The 22,287-nt window shown below is 35.3% G+C and overlaps 1 protein-coding gene across 3 annotated transcripts in view; it reads right to left on the bottom strand.

The window, feature by feature from the left end:
- Positions 1 to 22,287, bottom strand: part of NBEA (neurobeachin) — a 615,556-nt gene that overhangs the window by 494,598 nt on the left and 98,671 nt on the right. For all 3 annotated transcript variants that reach the window (XM_014591554.2, XM_014591555.2, XM_014591556.2), the window contains 2 exons: positions 13,306 to 13,460; positions 10,850 to 10,976 (listed from right to left, as the gene is read on the bottom strand). In XM_014591554.2, coding sequence (XP_014447040.1) covers positions 10,850 to 10,976; positions 13,306 to 13,460 — 282 coding nt within the window. The remainder of the gene's footprint in view (positions 1 to 10,849; positions 10,977 to 13,305; positions 13,461 to 22,287) is intronic.

Below are 22,287 nucleotides of genomic sequence, written 5' to 3'. Positions count from 1 at the left end.
GTATGAATAATAGTTTAACAAATTAATTTAAAAATTAAGATGCATATATACACACATACATACATATATATACACACATACATACATGCATATATAAAAAAATACATATATTCAAAATTTAGAGTAAATAAATTTATACTAAAGTGTGTGTATTGACTTCAAAGATGACTTTGAAATCAAGGACAAATCAAATCAAGGACAAATGCTGCGATCTAAATGACAAACACTTTAAACATGGTTTTTAAATGTTTGTTCTCTGGACCAGCAGTATCAGTATAATCCAGTCTAACTGTTAATTTCATGTATAAATTTTGAATGGACATTGGGAGCTGAAATATTTGGCCAAATGTGACTGAGGGTGTTTCTTGATAATATTAACACTGAAAATAGACTGTATAAACCAAATTGTCCTCCATGTAGGTGGGCCTTCATCTAATCAGTTGAAGAGATGAACAGAACAAAAAGGCTAATAAGCATAGGGAAGTTTTTTTCCCTTCTTTTTTTTATAAAAAAATAAGCTTTTTATGACAGATTCCATGCACTTGCCATAGAAAGATTGACAGTGAAAAGTGACAAACCACCATCCACCAGGCATGGCCATGCTGCAAACCCTTCTCCTCTGTTCTGCTGAGACTTTGGGCACTCATACACATGTGCCTGGAATGAGTTTTAAGCCACCAGGTCTGGGTCTTGAAGCATAGTTTGGCATGTGGGAGTCCAGCATCTTAACCAACACACCCCACCTGTTGGCCTCTCTTACCTGTTTTTTTGAGCTGGGGCACCAGTCTATTTTAGTGTCAGAATAGACTGAAATATTACCTCTTCTTGGAACTCAAGCTAGCTTTCAAATTGTAACTTTCATCACTGACTCTTTTCTCTCCTGGATCTTATACCCTTCAGATTCAGATGAGAGTTACACATCAACAATCCTTGGTCTCCAGGCTGTCATGTGCAGATCTTGGGACTTCTCACCCTCCATAATCACGTATACGAATTCATTATAGTAAATGATGTGTATGTGCGCACGTATGTGTGCATGTATGCATGCATGTATATATGCATGTAAACATCCTTTTGATTTCTCTTTCTCTAAAGAGTCCTAATATACCTCAGAACTTGTGATAGAGATATCAATTTCCATGCCCTAGTTGAAACCCATTAATCATAACTCTTGAGGATGAAACTCAGAAATCTGTGTTTACATCTTTGTTGTTTATTTTTTTCCATGAGCAAGAGAGTCAGAAAGAAAGAGAGAGAGCAACCCCAGTCTTCGGCACACCTCAGATCACGGGCACTTGCATGCCCAACATATTCAAGGAGGTCTCCAGACTTGAACCAGTAATCTTTCTATGTAGGATTGTCTCAGAATGTCATGTTTTACTGCTGTGCCTTCAACTAGCCCAAAAACCTGGGTTTTAACAAGCCTTCCATGTTACTGTGATGCATGCTCATCCTTGAGAACTACTGCACTAAGGAAAAATAATAATGTTAACTCTCAATCTAACCATTTCCTATTATTTTCTCTAGTGATTGTACGTTTTCCTGATACTGTTAATATAACTGATTAATCACCATCAAAACTTATCAAGAGACAGAAGGAAGAAAGGAAGGAGGGAGCGTGGGAGCTGAGATAATATATGTGAGTAATAAGATTAGATTTTACTACTGTGTAAATGAATGCTAAAAGAATAATACAAAAATATGATAAACAACTTTATGCCAAACAGAACTTACCAAAACAGAACTTACCAACACAAGGAAAAAAAAAAAAAAAAAAAAAAAAAAACCAGAAAATGGAGGAGAGCTGTAACTACCACTGAAATTTTAATTTGAAAGCTTTCCCAAAAAATCCAGGATAAGATGTCTTTGCATATGAAGTTTACCAAATATTTCAAGAAAAAAAAATAAAACCACATTTTACAAAGAAGTGCTTTCTATGAAAGTGGTTACAGTGGGCATTGTTTTTCTTTCTTTTTTTCTTTCTTTTTTGGAGAGGTTTTTGATATGAGGCACATGCGCTCACCAGAAAGACAGAGAAAGAAAGAGAGACAGAAAGTGAGATATCACCCCCCAGGATGAATAACTATGCCACAATCTCTTCTCCTCCATTCTCCTCTCGGGATCTTGGGCATGCACTCATATGCACCAGGCATGAGTTTAAGCCACCAGGTCCAGGACTCGAACCACAGTCAACTACATGGTGCTTTCTATGAAAGTGGTTACAGTGGGCATTGTTTTTCTTTCTTTTTTTCTTTCTTTTTTGGAGAGGTTTTTGATATGAGGCACATGCGCTCACCAGAAAGACAGAGAAAGAAAGAGAGACAGAAAGTGAGATATCACCCCCCAGGATGAATAACTATGCCACAATCTCTTCTCCTCCATTCTCCTCTCGGGATCTTGGGCATGCACTCATATGCACCAGGCATGAGTTTAAGCCACCAGGTCCAGGACTCGAACCACAGTCAACTACATGGGAGTCCAGCGACATAGCCATTACCCCAGCTGCTGGACCCATAGTCATTCTTTTTCAATTCTTCTTAGAAGGAAAAAGCTGCACATTTCATCATTAACTGTATCTTGTCTATTTCATATAATTGTCATCAAATTTTAAAATTCTTTTGCATTTATAATTAATCAAATTTGTTATCATGATACATTTTGAATTTTCTCCCATGGTTTTTTACATATATTGAGATGATCATAGAGTTTTTCTACATTTTCTGCTAACTATACAATACTGATTTATTTTTTAAACACTAAAATGGTATTTTTTGAATTTCTGAAATAAATATATTTTTTGTTATGTAAAATATATTTTATCTACTGAAAAATTTGAATAACTATGAATGAGCTATAACACAAACATCTGTAAGAGCACACATCAGGCTGGAAATTGTCTCTATTCTCTCCAGCCAGGTAGAAGAGACTTCATAGGGTAAACCAATGGCATGGTGGTTAAAGCACTAGACTCCTACGTGGCTGACCATGATTCAAGTCCCAAACCTAACAGTTTAAAACTCAAGCCAGGCACACCTGCTTGTGTGCCTAGAATCCCAGAATAGAGGAGAAGAGATCGTGGTGTGGCCATCCTCCCTTTGGGGTGACTTCTTCCTTCCTGTCTGACTGCCTTTCTGTTCCGCTTCTTTCTGACAAACATACACGCCCTTAAGAAATCTTAAAATAATAATAATAAAAAAAGAGACTTTGTTAAATACACTGAGCACTCAGGAGAAATACTGGCAAGTTCATACGTTTCAGTGCAGTAAAACTAGTCCAAGAATAAAAGCTTCCTTTTTTTGTTTGCTTGGTTTTTTAATTGAGCTTGTGGAGGCTAAGGGGAAAGGTGGGGAGGAGTGGTGGTGAAAAAACATCCCTATGGGGATATGGTCTTGCCATAATTTATTCTCATCTAACACGTTTCTCAAGCTGCCATGTCCAGAACTCAAACTGCATGGCTGGCCATGTGGGATCCAGACACCTTACCTACAATGTCATTGGCTAGTCCATAAAAACTACTCTTAATTTTCCTTAAACTATTTTTAAAATAGGGGGAAAGAGAGTGCTGGAGAAGTTGAACATTCATAGGTAAAAAATATGAAACTAAACTTCATACCTTAAGGAAAAATTAGCTTAAAATAGATTATAAACTTAAAACTAAAACTATTGGAACCAGCAGATGGCGTAATGGCTATGTCGCTGGACTCCCATGTAGTCGAGTGCGGTTTGAGTCCCGGACACAGTGACTTAAACTCATGCTGGGCACATGTGCGGGCGTGCCCAAGTTCCCAAGAGGCAAACAGAAGAGAAGGGATTGCAACATGATGTCATTGGCTAGTCCATAAAAACTACTCTTAATTTTCCTTAAACTATTTTTAAAATAGGGGGAAAGAGAGTGCTGGAGAAGTTGAACATTCATAGGTAAAAAATATGAAACTAAACTTCATACCTTAAGGAAAAATTAGCTTAAAATAGATTATAAACTTAAAACTAAAACTATTGGAACCAGCAGATGGCGTAATGGCTATGTCGCTGGACTCCCATGTAGTCGAGTGCGGTTTGAGTCCCGGACCCAGTGACTTAAACTCATGCTGGGCACATGTGCACGTGTGCCCAAGATCTCGAGAGGAAGAGGAGAATGGAGAAGAGGAGACTGTGGGGAGGGTGAGGGGATGGTGATTGCTCTCTTTCTGTCTCTCTGTCTCACTGGCAAGCACACATGCCATATAGCGAAAACCTCTCCCAATAAATAAATAAATAAATAATTCAAAAATCTATTTATAAAATCACTTAATTTATAAAATACACAGGAAAAAACCCGGACTATCCTAATAGATTTTTAGGCCTGACATCACTTAATTTATAAAAAACACAGGAGAAAATCCGGACTATCCTAATAGATTTTTAGGCCTGACACAAAAAGTATGAGCCACAAAAGCTAAAATTGACAGGACAGACCAGTTATTTTTTTTCTCCTAGGTAAAGATCCTATTAGAAGGATGAAACAGCAAGCTAGTCTGAGAGAGAGTACTTCCAAATCACATTTTTTAAAAAGGACTTGTATCTAGAACATATAAAGAACTGTCAGGACCAGCAGTTAGCGTAATGGCTATGTCACTGAACTCCCATGTAGCCAACCGCGGTTCTGGTCCCGGACCTGGTGGCTTAAACTCACTCCAGGTGCATGTGCGTGTGTGCCCAAGATCCCAAGAGGAGAATGGAGGAGAAGGGATTGTGGTGTGGCCATCCCTCCTGGGGGGTGATTTCTCGCTTTCTGTCTTTCTGTTTCTCTCTGTCTTTCTGGCAAGTACACACGTCCTATAGCAAAAAAACTCTCCAAAAAAAAAAAAAAAGTGGAAAATGGGCCCAGCTTCAGTGGTGCAGATGGTAGCATAATGAACTGCAGTTATGGACGCCACATGACTGAACAATGGTTCAGAACCTCACTTGACCTCAAAACACACCTGGTTCCCACATGCCCAAAATCTTGATAAGCTGGAAGACTGTGGGAAGGGAACATGGTGCGATAAGGTCCTATCACTGGTGCCCCAACAAATTACTAAAATGGAATGCAAAATGATAATTAGAGATTGCATACATATTTTTAAATAGTGAAGAAATGTAACAAAAACCTTATTGTAATAAATCCAACAACTTAAATGAAGGGGCTAAATTCCATGAAGATAAAAATGACCAAAACTTATGGACAAGAAAAAAAAAAGAAATCAGAAAATTTAAATAGTCACTCATCAACTCAAGAACATAAACCTGTAACTAAAAGAATTCCCAGAAAGAACATTCTAGGCAGAGATGGCTCCACTGGTGAATTCTCAAGTAAATAACACTCAAGCGGGGATGGAAGGCCTGAGGTAACTGAGGTGCTGGAATCCTACATAGCCAACCACATTTCGAGTCCCCAGACCTGGCGGCTTGCTTTCTCACTTTTTCTCTCTCTCCTTCTCTCTGGTGAGTGCATGTGCCCTTTAATAAATTAAAAAAAAAAAAAAAAAAAAACTAAATAATTTTTAAAAACCCCAAAATACTGAGGATTTAAATGGCAGTATCACATACATAGAAAACAATAAAGAAACTACAGAAAGTATTAAAATTATAAGGTAAATTTAGAAAATGCTAAACATTCTACCTGAGGTCACTAGAAAGTAAATTAATTAAGCAAATTGTGGGATATAAAATCCATACACAAAAATCAATTATCTTTCTAATTGCCAATACACAGTTTATTTCCTTTATTGATGTGTAATTAACACAGGCAATCATCAATTTACTGTGTTAAGATAAATTAATTTCCATTTTCTATCATTTTACATAAATAGAATCATGTATAAGTATTAGGGGGGCTGGTTTCTAACTCATAACTGAAAATTTAAAGTAAAACAATTTAGAATATCACTACAACATGAAAAGTAATAATAGGGACAACACCTTTACAATGAGAACTATAATAATTACTAAAAGAAATGAAATTTCTCAATGAATGATTGACAATATTCATAAATAAGAATACTCAATAATGTTAAGATTGGAATCTTCTAAAACTTAATTGTAGGTTCAAAACAATCCAAATTAAAATTTCAGTAGAATTTCAATTTAGAAATGACAAGCTAATAAAATGCAAAATAAAATGTACATACTATAGAAATGTAAAAATAACTTAAAAAGAGGGGGCTCACTCCACCCACTTAGAGACTTGAGCCTGACCTTGGCAGGCATCTTTTCATGAGTCCACCCTCAGGGCCTAGGAGTATCTTTGGAAGTTTCACCACTCTATCACCCAGTGCTCTAGTGGCCTGGGCTCACCCCACCCACCAGGAGAATTGAGCCTAACCTCAGCGGCCTCTTCTCCTGAGTCCACCCTCGGGCCCTGGAAGTATCTTTGGAATTACTGGCACACCATCTACTCACTGTGCTACTAGATCCTCTTCGTTAAGTTAGATCTCTTTAGCTTCCTCTTCACTAAGTTAGATCTCATTAGCTTGCTACCACCTCATCAAGAGCAGAATGTTTAGAAGAAGAGCCAAGCATCTGAAGTTACCCATAGCTGCTCTGGTCTAGGAGACACAGCCCTCCAGTAGGAACACACTTGGGAACTAAAGGCAAAATTTCCTCTTCCAATACTACAGAATTTACTCCAATAAATAGAAAAAAGGGGAATACTGCCTCTGATGACCAAAAACCAGCACTGATCCCAAAGAAATATGAGAAAACAAGGAGATAATTCTCTCCCAGGTAAGCACAGTAGCCCCTCACCAACAACGGATACCATAGAGGAATATAAAAATAGTCAGAAAAAGAATTCTGAATATTAACAGGTACAAAACTCAATGAGATGCAAGAGAAAACAGAAGACAATCAGGAAATGAGAAAATAATTTCAGGGCATGAAGGAGGAATTCCTTAAAAGAAAATCAAACAGAACTACTGGAAATTAAGAATGAAGTTCAAAAGAAATTAAAATCTCCCTAGAAAGTATTAACAACAGATTGGGCCATATAGAAGAAAGAATTTCTGACCTTAAAAACGAAGTTTCCAACATAGACCAAATTGCCAAAAAGAATGAAAAAACAACCAAAAAAAAAAAATGAGGACAACATATGGAAAATTCTAGACACCATGAAATGCCAGAGGCACAAAACAAGCCTTTACAAATTCAAATATATAGAAACTATATCCAGCATGTCTTCCAACCACGATGGAATCAAACTTGAAATCAACTACATAAAGCACCCTCAAAAATTCAGAAACACATGGAAACTAAAGGAGAAAAATCTGGTAAAGGCATGGAAAATCTCTTTCATGAAATATTACTTGAAAATTTTCTGAATGTAGAGAAACATGGAAAAATTCAGACATAAGAATGAAAAAGGACTCCAAATAGTATCAACACAAAAAAATCTTTCCACCAGCACATCATAGCCAGATTAGTAAAAAATAATGACAAAGACCATATTCTAAAAATGGTAAGGGAAAAATGTCAAGTTATTTATAAAGGTTATGGCATCAGACCCATGTCAGACTTTTCAACTGAAACAATGCAGGCAATGCATCAGACTAACGTCAGACTTTTCAACTGAAACAATGCAGGCAAGCAAAGAAGGAGAAGATGTATTTAAAACTTTAAAAGAAAGAAAAATAATTTCAACCAAGAATACCATATCTAGCAAAATTATCCTTCAATTGGGAAGAACAGATAAAAGTATTCTCAGGTAAACAAAAACTGAAAGAATTTACCAATATTAGATGAACTTTATAGGAACTGAGGGGAGTATTGCATCAGGATAACTAAAGGGAGACAGACAGAATTAAGAGAACAAAAAGAACTAAGACATTGGCTAAGAAAATGACAGGAATGAGTAAGCATATACCGATAATAACACTGAATGTTAATGGATTAAATTATCCTATTAAAAGACATGGACCGGTTGAATGTATATAAAAAACAGAAGGCATCTATATGCTGCTTCTAAGAAACACACCTCACTGATAAGAATATACATAGACTGAAAATGAAGGGCTGGAAAAAAGATATTCCATGCAAAAGGCTGGAGTAGCAATACTGCTATGAGACAAAATAGACTTTAAAATGAAAGACATAAGAGATAAAAAAAAGTACATTACATATACATGTAATGGACTTGTTCACCAAGAAGATATAACACCTGTAAATCTATGTGCCCAACATTGGAGCACCTAAATACAACAAAGAGAGACTGTTAGATCTCAAGGGAGAGATAGACTGCAAAACTATAATTGTAAGGTATCTTAACACCCCACTGTCTCCTTTGGACAGATCATCGAGAAAAAAAGAATAGACACAAAGATACAAGATACAAATGACACCATACATAAATTGGACTTGACAGGCATCTACAGATTTTTTTTCACCCAACTACGTCAAAATATAGATTTTTCTCACCCCCACATGGAACATTTTTGAAAATTGACCACATGATAGGGCACAAAATAAACCTTTAAAAATTCAAAAATACAGAAACTATATCCAGCATCTCTTCTAACAAGGATGGATTCAAACTTGAAATCAATTACAGAAAGAGCCCTCGAAAATTCATAAATAGAAACTAAACAACCTAGTCGTGAATGACTTTACGACTATAGAGGAAATTAAGACTGAAATCGAAAGGTTCATAGAAGCCAATGATAACAAACAAGTTTTTATAACCTATGGGATAAAAGTAGTGTTGAGAGGGAAGTTCATAGCAATTAGTGCCCATTTATATCTGTATTTACGTTATATTTTGTTAAAAATATTAATACGTACACATATATGGGTACATGTGTGTATACATGAGCATTTAACTCCAAGAATGAGGGCCATCCCCTTTTTTTAAAATTTGTTTTTATTATCATCATAATCTTCTTCAGATTACATTGGATTACATATAGCTTTACAGTGTATTACATTGCTTTTTCAAAAGGGAATGCATGGGCATGTCAGTCAATACAGAGACATTAATCTCCCCACTTCATTGCTCAGTATCTTTTCTATGTTTTTCTCAATCATTATTATTATTATTCTAATTTTTTTAACAGTTAGTCACTATTTCTCATTTTGCTTGTAAAAAGACTTTACCCATCACGAAATATTTCTCTGACCAATCCAGTTTAGAATACTATATATGTCATCATCAACAGGTAATGAGCCATATCTGTTTCTCACTAATGTCCTGTCTCTCTATTGTTCACTTGCTATCTTTCTCTATCCTCTTCTCTTCAACCCCCCCATTCCACACTGTCTTATTCTCATTAAGTACTTTCACTGCTTTTATGTCCTACCATATTTCACTCTCTACTATAGATTGCAGATAGTTGGTATATATTAAATGGATACATACAATATCTTTCTTTCATAGCCTGACTTAATTCACTCAGCAATAGATCCTCCCTATCTGACCACTTTCTATCAAATTCCAGGGTCTTTTTATTTTTTTTTTATTTATTTTTTTTTGAGAGATTTTCACTGTAGGGCGCGTGCGCTCGCCAGACAGACAGAGAGAGACATAGAGACAGAAAGCGAGAAATCACCCCCCAGAGGGGATGGTCACGCCGCAATCCCTTCTCCTCCATTCTCCTCTCGGGATCTTGGGCACGCACGCACACGCGCTCGGCGTGAGTTTTAAGCCACCGGGTCCAGGACACGAACCGCGGTCGACTACGTGGGAGTCCAGCGACACAGCCATTACGCTAACTGCTGGTTCCCTAGGGTCTTTTTATTTTTTATGGCAGAGTAGTATTCCATAGAGTATATATACCACACTTTTCTAATCCATTCATCAGTTTGTGGACATTTAGGTTGGTTCCATGTCTTGGCAATTGTGAATAATGCTGCAATAAACGTTGATGTGCAAGCACTTTTCTGACTGAGCGTCCTCCTGTCCTTTGGGTAGATACCCAGAAGTGGGATTGCTGGATCAAATGGTAGTTCTATTTGTATATCTTTGAGGAACCTCCATATTGTTCTCCACAGTGGTTGAACCAGTTTACATTCCCACCAACAGTGTAAGAGGCCCTTCTAATAATTATCTTTACTCATGATAGGTAAGATAATGATTTTTTTGTTTGTTGTGTGTGTGTGGTGATTTTTTTTTGGGGGGGGGTGGGGGAAGAGGCAGGTTCTCTCTCTATCATAATCCTCCTGCCTCAACCTCCTGAGTAGTTGGGAACACAAGTGTGTGCCACAGCGCCAAGCCCTGATAAGACAATATTTCGTTATTCAAGTTCCAATGATATATGTAGTATATAATTTTGAACACCTGTTCTCAAAGTTTATATTTTAAACTTTTCATCATCATTCAAAGATGCCCAATTTTATCTTATTTCCTATTGTGTATGTTTTAACCGTTATTGGAAATAATGATATACATCATATGATAGTGCATTACAAATGTAGCAGTCACTATTTTTTTCTCTCTTTTTCTTTTCTCTTTTTTGCTATAGGGTTCATGTGCTCACCAGAGAGAGAAAAAGAGAAAGGGAGGGGGAGTGAGAAATCACCCCACAGGGGAAAGACTCAGATTGTAAAGGTGGCCATGTGGGATCCAGCCCCGTAACCACTGTACCAACTGCTGGTCCCACTTTTTCAAAATTATGTAAGATATCTTAGTTTAGACTCAGAAGAAATATAGTAATGCTGATTTTTATATTATGAATAACTAGACAAAAATATAAAATATAAGAAATGTAAACACAAAATACACAATTTACCTACATTTCCAAGAATTCTCTTTGCATCTTTGTATTATTGTGTACTATTTCATCATGTTAAAAAAAAAAGGAGAGAAAATAAAACGAGTAAAGAAACAAATAGTTATGTATACCTCATGTTTTCAGCTGAATCTTCTGGCATTGGAGCGACCGTTTGTACAGCTGGAAGGTTTTTGCTGGTAGCACCATTCACAAAACTGGAAGAGGAGGAAGAGGAGGAGGACCCTGAATCCACGGCACCTGTTCCCAAAATAATAAATTTTAGCCTTAAACACAGATCTATGTAACAAATAATTTTAATTACATCATTACTATCTGATTTTGAAAGATTTATCTTAATTTCACAGAAGAATTTGACAATTAAAAATCATTTACCATTAGTATACTATAGCAATGCTTCATAATTTTAAATAATAGTGATTGCATTAAAATCCAGTTGATTCATGTTAATCTAACAAAATTACATATTACAGATGGGATATAAATAAAAGACATCAACAAATGAAAAAAATTTTAAGTAAAATGAAGCTGATAAAACAATGCAAATTTAGATGTGAAAATTTGTCTTTTTATTGCTTATAATATGTTTGTTTTTCATCATCTAAGACACAATTTATAATAAATTGAGCATAAATTTGTGGTTCTGTAGCATCAATTGCTCATTTTGACAAAATATTTGCTTAAGAAGAGCTAAAATGAGTATAATTGTACCTGATTTTAAAATAATGAGTTCTCCTCAACGATATGAAGATGCCATTTTAAAATAGATTTTTCTACAGTACTCAATGTAAGTATATTAAATAGTTGTGGAGTTGAGGGACATCTAGTGTTCCTTAATATTATATCTTACACTAATTCGCACAAAACTAAGTTGCATATCAGATTTCTATTTTAACATTTATACAGCACTTATGTGCCAACATTCAGACGATGCATCCAATTCAGTTGTTGGCCAACAATTTGTGTATATACACACATAGACACACATATATATATTTAATTCATATTTTTATAAATATGTATTTATCAAGCATTTATGTGTCAACATTTAAACTAGACAATGCATCCAGTTTAGCTGTTGGCCAATGATTAACTTATACACACACACACATTTGTATTTTTAAGGATAAAGTTTATAAGTTACATTTTTTTTATTCAACTATTATATATTTTTTACTATCCCTACACCTATTTCTACCATTTTATTCTATACCTACTGTTAATTCTTAAGACAGAAATTAAAAAAAGCTTCATGACTTGTTTCCTAAAAAGGGGTAATTTAATTGTACATTTACCTAACTCAAAAAAATAAGACTTTATTCAATAAATAATACTAAATGTAGATTTTTTTTTCCCTACCACACTGGCATATTTTAAAAGCTTTAACATTTGCTGGGTGTTACTTGTTTTAAAAAAAAGTTTAATTTTCCTATTTTGAGAATACTGAATAAATATAAATAAGAACATAATATATTGAAAAGAAAGACTTTAAAGTCTACAGATAAGCCAGATATAAATATTTATAATATAAATAAAGCAAAGATGTTATATTCTGCAATACAATGTCATTAAGTAAGTTTATTTGCTAATATAAATGCATTACAGTCTACTTACTACAACCCATAAATGTGTTGTTCATGATATGTCAGACTCAGGTGGTATGATAAACAAGGTAAGTACAGAAAGCACAAAGAAGAGCTACAAAATTAATAAAAATGGGAAGAATCTAAGTAATGATAATAAATGGAAAAGTTCAAGGCTATACAGTTTGGAGAAGAGAAGACTACTATAGTCAGGGAAGAAAACTCAGGGATCATCTTGCGTTGTATAAATACCTAAAATGGAATCACAAAGATTTGGGTAAGGATTTATTTAGCTAATAATCAACAGGAACAATTCTGGAAATTTACAAAAAAATAAAAATAAAAAAGATTATTTTAGACAGGCTTTTAAAATTTATAGTGATTTGGAATTTTTTGGAAATGAATTGATATAACTGCAACCTAAGTATATAAATTAATTTAATGTCAAACAACGGTTCTTATTCACATGCACTTTTTATCAGTTTGAGGCTCTTGCATATCGTCAAGGTTCTTAGGTGAGCTCTGCCTTCCCTTAGGGGACTTAGCAAAGAATGTACATTAGGATTGGAACAGTAAATGTAACCAAATCCATTTTCTGCCATTAACATTTTTTTGTATACCTTGATATTCTTGATACAATTTACTGATTGTTACAGAACAAACACCAAGGTTCCATCAATGATAATTGCATTTTTTTTTCTTTTTGCCCCAAATATTCTTCACGAATCTGATTTCATTCTGAAAATAAATAGCATGGTGTTTTGAGAAGACTCAAAACAAAAACCAACAGTATCCCCTAAAATGACTGCTAAAAATTTCTCTACAGACAAATTCTGAAAAGCTGGAACATAAAGTATAACCTTCTTAAAGAGTATCTTAAGTGATCAGAGTATTTTCATTGTTTTAAATCAAATAAGTAGAAAAATGAAGATATAGAAAACAGAAAGAAAAAGATGAGGTATCACAAAAATATATAAGGACAATACCTGTTGTATTAATCATACTTTTTGGTGTTGCTCCAGTAGCAGCAAATATATTAGAGGTGCTGCCTGTTGGCAGACCGCTTCCTGCAGTAGTGGCTCCCACAGTGGTTACAGCTAGACTACCTGGAGGTGGCTTCTTTACAGGCACCACAACACTCCTGCAAATAAATGATGGAAAATAACAAACATGAGGTTTTAGATAAATTCTAATCCTGCAATGGTAGATATACGTAGCCAACATTGAGCTTCTCAGTTTCTTTCCCTTCCTTCCTTCCTCCCTTCCTTTTTTGATGAAAAAAAGAAAAAATATTATGCTTCTGAGCCCAGCTTCATCATTGAAAAGGATATGGACATTAATGATATAATGTAAAGTGTGTTGAATATAATATTTCATTTGGAAATGTTTATATAAAATCTGGAGTTTGCAAACTTTTCTTAAAATGGTATGGACTATAATCATAAATTTAGAAATACTGGGAGTTTCTCAAATTAGCAAATTTCACATATGCATGTAGGATTTCTTGGCAAAATACACATAAAATGTCCATCCGAACCATATTATAGTCTCCATGTGCAAAATTCATTAAAATGTAAAAATATAAAAACCATTTGAAAGTCAAATTCTAGAGCTTCTTTATAGTAAAGCTAAGAATTAAAACAAAAGACTACAAATATATAAAGACATATTGAAATTTTATTTCGTTTTTCTAGACAAAATTAAGTTGTTTTCCATAGTAGGATTTTTTAAATTTTAATTTTATTCATTCATTTTATTTTAATTTGACCAGAGAGACAGAGAGAGAGAGAGAGAGAGAGAGAGAGCAAGCAAGCTGCCAGGTCCAGGACAGTCCACCGCTGTAACCACCATGCCACCTGCTGGTCCCAGTAGGATTTTTTAAAAAAATTTATCTCTTCCATAAATGGGAATGTGAGAGAGAAACAGAGAAACAGGCACTTGCAACCGGGTCCTGATGCTGCAAGCCTACTCCCAGCCTCAGCCAGCCAGGATCGCAGGCAGGCACACACCTGGGGTGCACATGGACACCTCGGGATGCAAACCCAGAACCTCATTGTGCCTCAGCATCATGAAGCACTGAGTTACCACTGAGACATGTGGCTGGCCAGAAATGTTATTATGAAAAAGAGAACTAAGAAGATTCAATAGACATTTGAGTGAAGATCTTTTTGGCTTTTGAGCCGTGACTTTTTGAATACAGAAGTTTGATAGTTTATTCCTATTTCTATTTCTTTAGCAATAAAAAAAAAAAAAAAAAAAAACCACCAGAGGGCGTGTATGCTTGCTGCGAGAGAGAAAGAAGGAAAGTGAGAAAGCACTTCTCATGGGGAATAGTCATGTCACAATCCCTTCTCTCCATTTCTTCCTCCTTTTGGGGATTCTGTCATGCTGCACACATACCTAATGTGTTTTCTTTTCTTTCCTTTTTAATTTATTTTTATTTGTTTTTTAATTTGACTAGAGAGGGACAGAGTGAAAGAGAGAGAGAGAGAGAGGGAAAGTGAGAAAGCAAGCCACCAGGTCCAGGACTTGAAACCCAGTTGGCCACATGGGAGTCCAGTGCCCTTAACCACTGTGCACCCTGCCAGCCCCATAAGATGTGTTTTCAAGCTGCCAGGTCCAGGACTTGAACTACGCAGTTGGCCTGGTGGGATCCAAATGCCTTAACACACCATGCAACTGACTGGTCCTCTTTAGCATTTTAAAATACATGTCATAAAAATAATAATAATAATTCTGGACTGGATTTTGTAATAAACTTAAAAAATAAATGTGAATATAAGTTAATTTTAAAATATGAATGAGCATTTGGCCCAGCCCATGGCTTGCTGGTTCTGGTGGCTAGGTTACCCACAGCTCACTGCTTGAACCCAGCAGCTTGAGAAACATGCTGGGTGCACGTGTATGCATGCCTAAAGTCCTGAAAGGAGAAAGAAATGTGAGAAGGGATTGCAGTGGGACCATCCCTCATGGAGGCTGCTTGTTTTTCACTTCCATCTCTCTCTTTCTGTCTGTCTCTCTTCTGGCAGGTGCATACAATCTCTGACTAGTTTAAAAGAAAAAAGTTTGTGTATGTGTGTGTATGAATAGGCCCAGCTGTGGTCACACAGTTGTACAACTCTCTGCAATGCTGGAAGCCATAGGGAAGATTTTGGATCAGTTCCCCAGTCGACTTGTACCTATCAGCCATGCCTTTATTTCTTGGCTTGCCAGAAAGGCTGGAGGAAGGGTTGTGGCTTGAGAACCAGCTGAGGTGCTTGTTTCTCCCTAACTCACTCTCATGAAATAAACTTTAAAAATAATACATATAGGCATAAAACTATTTTCTACCATGGTATCTGTATTTCCTTGCAGTGAAGCTTCATTCTTCTCAGTTTATAGGACTGTAAGCTTTATTTCATAAATATATTTCAAGCATTACTCAACCATCATTGAGTTTATTTTATCTAGAGAACAAATTTATGAGATGTTGAAAGTTCAAATGTAAGGCTTAAAAACTGGTGACTGATAATACAAAATATTGCACTTAAACTACAGATTTTTAATGCACCTATAGCTCATTATTTTTCCATTAAAAATCTGGCCCATTCTCATATGAATCTATGGCTTAAACTTCTTAAACTTCCTTAATACCAACATTTTTTTTCCCCAAAGAAACAAAAGTTTTTTAAACATCTTCAGTGACTACTTCAATGGTAAAAATAAAAATCTGTAATAACCATTATTAATTTTAGGAGTACTTAAAACTCTATTTTTGTCCAAAGGTATTGTAAGCTTAAATAAGTTTACTCATCTGCCCCTCTGGCTATGTCCTTCAAATCTTTTTCTAGAAACTTTCTTCTTTTATCTTTATGGATAGTGGGGTCAAATTCTTGAGACTCAACCTTGAACTCTCAACTATTTAATTATAGAAAGTGCACATTAAGCTTAATCCCTAAACTGGCAGGTTCTCATCAAATATCATCATTTATTTCATAGAGTGACAGTTAATGTAACTATTTGAAGAGAATACAGGATGTGGCTTGAAAACTGGATCACTCTTACGTTACATGATTTTAAATTTCAGTTTCTCATTGTAAGTGACAAGGGTAATGCTACCTATTTTATATATAAAAACAGAGATTAAGTGACACTGTACCAAAAAGGACTTTGTCAATTATGAGGAAACTTTTAAATATTAGTAATTGTTACCACTGACTAAATTGAAATAATTCTATGTTTACAGGATAGTTACAATGATCTATAGAAGGACTAGCAGAAAACCAGAGAAGATACTAATATTGTAAAATTCTAACACAATATGAAATGTACTATTTCACTGTTTCTCTAGCAAGAAACCATATTCATTAATCCTGGATTTTAAAAGAGTTCATCAGTGAAACTATAACATTTTTTTTTCTGTAGCTCTCAAAAATTTTTATGAATAAAATAAAAATAGACTGATTGATAATGCTGGAAACTAAGTATACAGATGGAAAAATATATATATTATCAAAGAGTCCTGATTAACAGATCATTGCTATCTTTAAGCAAAAACTCTTTTTAATAGATCACCAATGGTACCTTATCTAGTATAGAGACTGGAAAAATGAGTTATTTCATGAAAAATAAGTTACTAGAAAGAGAGAGACACTAAAAATCTCAAAATTCCATACTGACTATACATAAATAAAATGCAAATACATTAACACTTGTCTAATAAAAAAATTAAATAGAAACACAAAAAACTAAAAGCATCTGAATTAATGGAAAATGACGTGGAAGTCTCCGTACACTGACAGCAAACTCAGCAGAATCTGACAGTACGATGGAATATACATAAAGGAGCATAGTGACTGAAAGCCAAGTTTTTAGCATCGTACAGACCTGGGTTAGAATTCTACCTCCAAAAATTACTAGCTATGTGATACTGGGCATGTAAATAACTCTAAGCTTCAATCCCATGGTCTGTACCTTCTAAGACTGTGATAAAGATAAAAAGAAAGCCACATAAGTGCTTAGCACACTACTTGGAATACTGAAAATGGTCATTACATTTTATTTCTTACTAGGTATTGGCTCCCTAAAGGGCTGAGGTAGTCTGGGTCTACATCAACAATATTCAAAAAAAAAAAAAAAAAAAAAAGGCAATAACCTGGTATCTACTCTTCCACATAAGCAAATCCTATGTGTAGTTTTAGGAACCATATTTCAAGAACAGTGACAAATAGGGACCAGCAGTTAGCGTAATGGCTATATCACTAGACTCCCACGTAGTCAACCACGGTTCGCGGCCCGGACCTAGTGGCTTAAATTCACGCCGGGCGCATGTGAATGCGTGCCCAAGATCCCAAGAGGAGAATGGAGGAGAAGGGATTGTGGCGTGGCCATCCTCCCTGAGGGGGTAATTTCTCGCTTTCTGTCTCTGTGTCTCTCTCTCTCTGTCTAGCGAGCTCACGTGCCCTATAGCAAAAACCCCTCTCCAAAAAAAAAAAAAGAATAGTGACAAATAGTACCATGTCTGAAAGAGAACAGTCAGGATGACAGTAAATTTGGAAGACAAGTCATGAAAGAAAAAGCTGAAGAGGATTAGAAAATTATACTCAAGCAGTTCCAGAAAAATACAGCAATCTCTAAAAATCTGAAGGTATGTGATAAGAAAACAAGATGAAACTCCCATATATCTTAAAATACCAAATTTTGTCCAATCAGAGAAATAAATCTTTACTCAGATTTACGACCTCTAGTTTACAATCACAGGTGTGTTCAACTGATTAGAATGATGTCAGGGTTTTGTTGAGAGAAATGGCAAGCATGATTTCAATGATTTCTCAGATTCTTTTCTGAATCTACAACTTTATGAATTTGTTTTTTTGGGGGGGATTATTTTTTAAGAGAGATTTTGCTATAGGGCACATGCACTAGCCAGAGATACAGAGAGACAGAAAGTGAGAAATCCCCCAGAGGGGATGGCCACACTGCAATTCCTTCCCCTCCATTCTCCTCTCGGGATTTTGAGCATGGACGCACATGCGCTCGGTTTGGGTTTTAAGTCTCCATGTTCAGGACTCAAACTGCGGTCAACAATGTGGGAGTCCAGTGACATATCATTATGCCATCTGCTGGTCCCAACTTTAATAACTTGTAAAATCTATGTCCTCTTTGATTAATATGGATAAATTGCTTATCTAGATTCAGAAGACTGCATATTTTGTTCTTAATATTTCTTCGCCAATACTACTCATTCCCTAACACGTCAAATCATGCTCTGTAGAAGCAATCTCTCTTGCATATAACTTGAAAGTACCAAGATGTGTTGTTAGAAAATTAACTACATTTTCAAATAATTTGGAAGTTCATAATCACTACTGTATTGTTAGCAAATTAACTACTGTATTGTTAGAAAATTAACTACATTTTCAAATAATTTGGAAGTTCATAATCACTACTGTATTGTTAGCAAATTAACTACTGTATTGTTAGAAAATTAACTACATTTTCAAATAATTTAGAAGTTCATAATCACTACTGTATTGTTAGCAAATTTACTTGCTATTTGCATCTACATGGCGAATAGTGACAAATAGTACCATGTCTGAAAGAGAACAGTCAGGATGACAGTAAATTTGGAAGACAAGTCATGAAAGAAAAAGCTGAAGAGGATTAGAAAATTATACTCAAGCAGTTCCAGAAAAATACAGCAATCTCTAAAAATCTGAAGGTATGTGATAAGAAAACAAGATGAAACTCCCATATATCTTAAAATACCAAATTTTGTCCAATCAGAGAAATAAATCTTTACTCAGATTTACGACCTCTAGTTTACAATCACAGGTGTGTTCAACTGATTAGAATGATGTCAGGGTTTTGTTGAGAGAAATGGCAAGCATGATTTCAATGATTTCTCAGATTCTTTTCTGAATCTACAACTTTATGAATTTGTTTTTTTGGGGGGGATTATTTTTTAAGAGAGATTTTGCTATAGGGCACATGCACTAGCCAGAGATACAGAGAGACAGAAAGTGAGAAATCCCCCAGAGGGGATGGCCACACTGCAATTCCTTCCCCTCCATTCTCCTCTCGGGATTTTGAGCATGGACGCACATGCGCTCGGTTTGGGTTTTAAGTCTCCATGTTCAGGACTCAAACTGCGGTCAACAATGTGGGAGTCCAGTGACATATCATTATGCCATCTGCTGGTCCCAACTTTAATAACTTGTAAAATCTATGTCCTCTTTGATTAATATGGATAAATTGCTTATCTAGATTCAGAAGACTGCATATTTTGTTCTTAATATTTCTTCGCCAATACTACTCATTCCCTAACACGTCAAATCATGCTCTGTAGAAGCAATCTCTCTTGCATATAACTTGAAAGTACCAAGATGTGTTGTTAGAAAATTAACTACATTTTCAAATAATTTGGAAGTTCATAATCACTACTGTATTGTTAGCAAATTAACTACTGTATTGTTAGAAAATTAACTACATTTTCAAATAATTTGGAAGTTCATAATCACTACTGTATTGTTAGCAAATTTACTTGCTATTTGCATCTACATGGCTTTACCATGGGGATATATTCTGAAATACGTTTTTAGGTAGTTTTGTCATAAGAACAGTAAGTGTATTTACACAAACATATATAATATAGCCTACTATAGATACCAAGAATACACTGTATAACGTATTATAATCTTATGAGACTGATATCACATACCCGGTCTAACACTGACCGAGACATTGTGGGAAACATGACTATATACATAAAAGTAAAAATTTTCACCTTTGCAAAATCTTTTATCAGACTGTTACTCAATATTTCACCAGTTATCTATTCCATCTATACCAAAATTCCTATCTAGGAATGTAAGTACCCCTTATAGTTACCAACTTAGGGTACATAAATATACAAAGACACATACAAAACTTGATAGTACATACATCTTCTCCTAAAGTGAGAATTTAATTTTTATCTGAGTTTTGAAAATATATAGCCACACAAAAAGTTGAAAGTCACTGATGTAAACTATTAATGCTTTCTGCTCTTCTTGCAGATATGTATTTCATACTGATAAATACCTAGACTCTTCCACATTATACATCCTTTACTAGCTACATGTTTTAACCTCAGAAATATTCTTTCCACATTCCTCACACAATTTCAAACTACTGTCCCACACATGTAAGACTGCAAACGACAAAGAAGTGAGTAATTTCTTTATACTACAAATTATCTATACATACTAAAAGGCTGTAAAGATTGCTATCGAAATCGTGCAAGGGGAATGCAAACTTAAAACTACAATGAGAAACCATTTAACTCAAGTTAGAATGACTAGGATCAAAAAATAAAGAATGACAAGTGCTGGCAAAGCTGTGCTAAAAAGGGAACCTTCTTACTATGTTGGTGGGAATATAAATTCGTACAACCTCTGCGGAAAACAATGTGGAGGTTCCTCAAAAAACTACAAATAGAAATACCTATTACTCAATAATCCTACTCATTAGTATTTACCCAAAGAACAGGAAAACATTCACTTGGAAAGACATTTGTATAGCCCTGTTTACTGTAGCATTATTCAAAATTGCTAGGAAACTTAATCAATCTAAGTGTCTAAAAACTGATGACTGGGTTGAAAAATTGTGGCTCATACATACTATGGAATAGTACTCAGCCATAAGAAACAGTGAGAATCTATCATTCGATTCAAAGTGGATGAATACAGAGGACTTAATGTTGAGTGAAATGAGCCAGCCATTGAAAAAAACAACATAGCATATCCCCACTTAATATGTACCAAATGTCTACACTCTATGGCAGAAATGGAAAGATCTGAAAATATGATAGTAGAGAGGGTAATTGTAGATCCCACAGATGGTAAGGGAGGAGAGTGAGTGGTAGAAGGTAGGAGGGAAAGGCAAAGGAAAGAAACATTTAACAGACGAAATAATTCTCCTTTGGAGAAACTAAAGAAAAAAATTCTATCATTTTTGTTTTATAAAAAATATATAAAATTAAAAAAAATAGTATAAGCCATTCACACCAGGAAATAATTCAATCTAGTTCACTTTAATGACATTATTGAGTTGCTGATTATATGTTTTTAATACTATGAGTGATGCATAATACATATGTGTGAATTCTTCCATCATTTTTTTTTTTTAATCAGAGTATCACAATGTCATGATCCTCCTGCCTTAGCCTCCCAACCAGCTGGAACTAAATGTATGTGCCACCACGTTTAGATCTGGATTCCTCCATCATTGACTTTACCCTAGCTCAAACCCACAAACCTAGGGTAAAATTTAAGAGCAATTGACTGATTCACTTATTCACTTATTCATTAATTTAATAAACATTTACTGAACACAAAGTGTGTACAGGACTCAAAAGTTCTGAAGACACAGCAATGTATAGAAAAAATTCCTGGCCCTCATTGAACTTTTATTTAAATAGGGAAAGCAGAAAATACAGTAACATAAAGGAGTAATTATAGTATATCTGGTGGTAAGTGCTATGAGACAAATAAAACACTGGCATGTTATTAAAAGGGTGTCTCAGAGAAGACTGACAATAAAACGGAAATAATTTAGAGAACACTAAAATAAGTAAAGGAATGAGCCATCAGAACATCTAGGAAGAGCATCATCAGCTTGGGGAATGGCAACAAAGCTGGTGTCACTGAAGAAGATCTAGTAGGTTGAACTGCTGTTAAGACATAAGAGAAATAGGGACCAGAAGTTAGCATAATGGCTATGTCGCTGGACTCCCATGTAGTTGACCATGATTCGTGTCCTGGACCCAGTAGCTTAAAACTCACGCCGGGCGCGTGTGCATGTGTGCCCAAGATCCCAAGAGGAGAATGAAAGAGAAGGGACTGCGGCGTGGCCATTCCCCCTGGGGGGTGATTTCTCACTTTCTGTCTCTCTGTCTCTCTCTGTCTGTCTGGCGAGCGCACGCGCCCTACAGCAAAAACCTCTCCAAA

The sequence above is a fragment of the Tupaia chinensis genome, unplaced genomic scaffold (genome assembly GCF_000334495.1).
Source record: "Tupaia chinensis unplaced genomic scaffold, TupChi_1.0 Scaffold000597_1, whole genome shotgun sequence".
Taxonomy (NCBI): Eukaryota; Metazoa; Chordata; class Mammalia; order Scandentia; family Tupaiidae; genus Tupaia; species Tupaia belangeri.
This window is presented reverse-complemented; position numbering and strand designations above follow the sequence as displayed.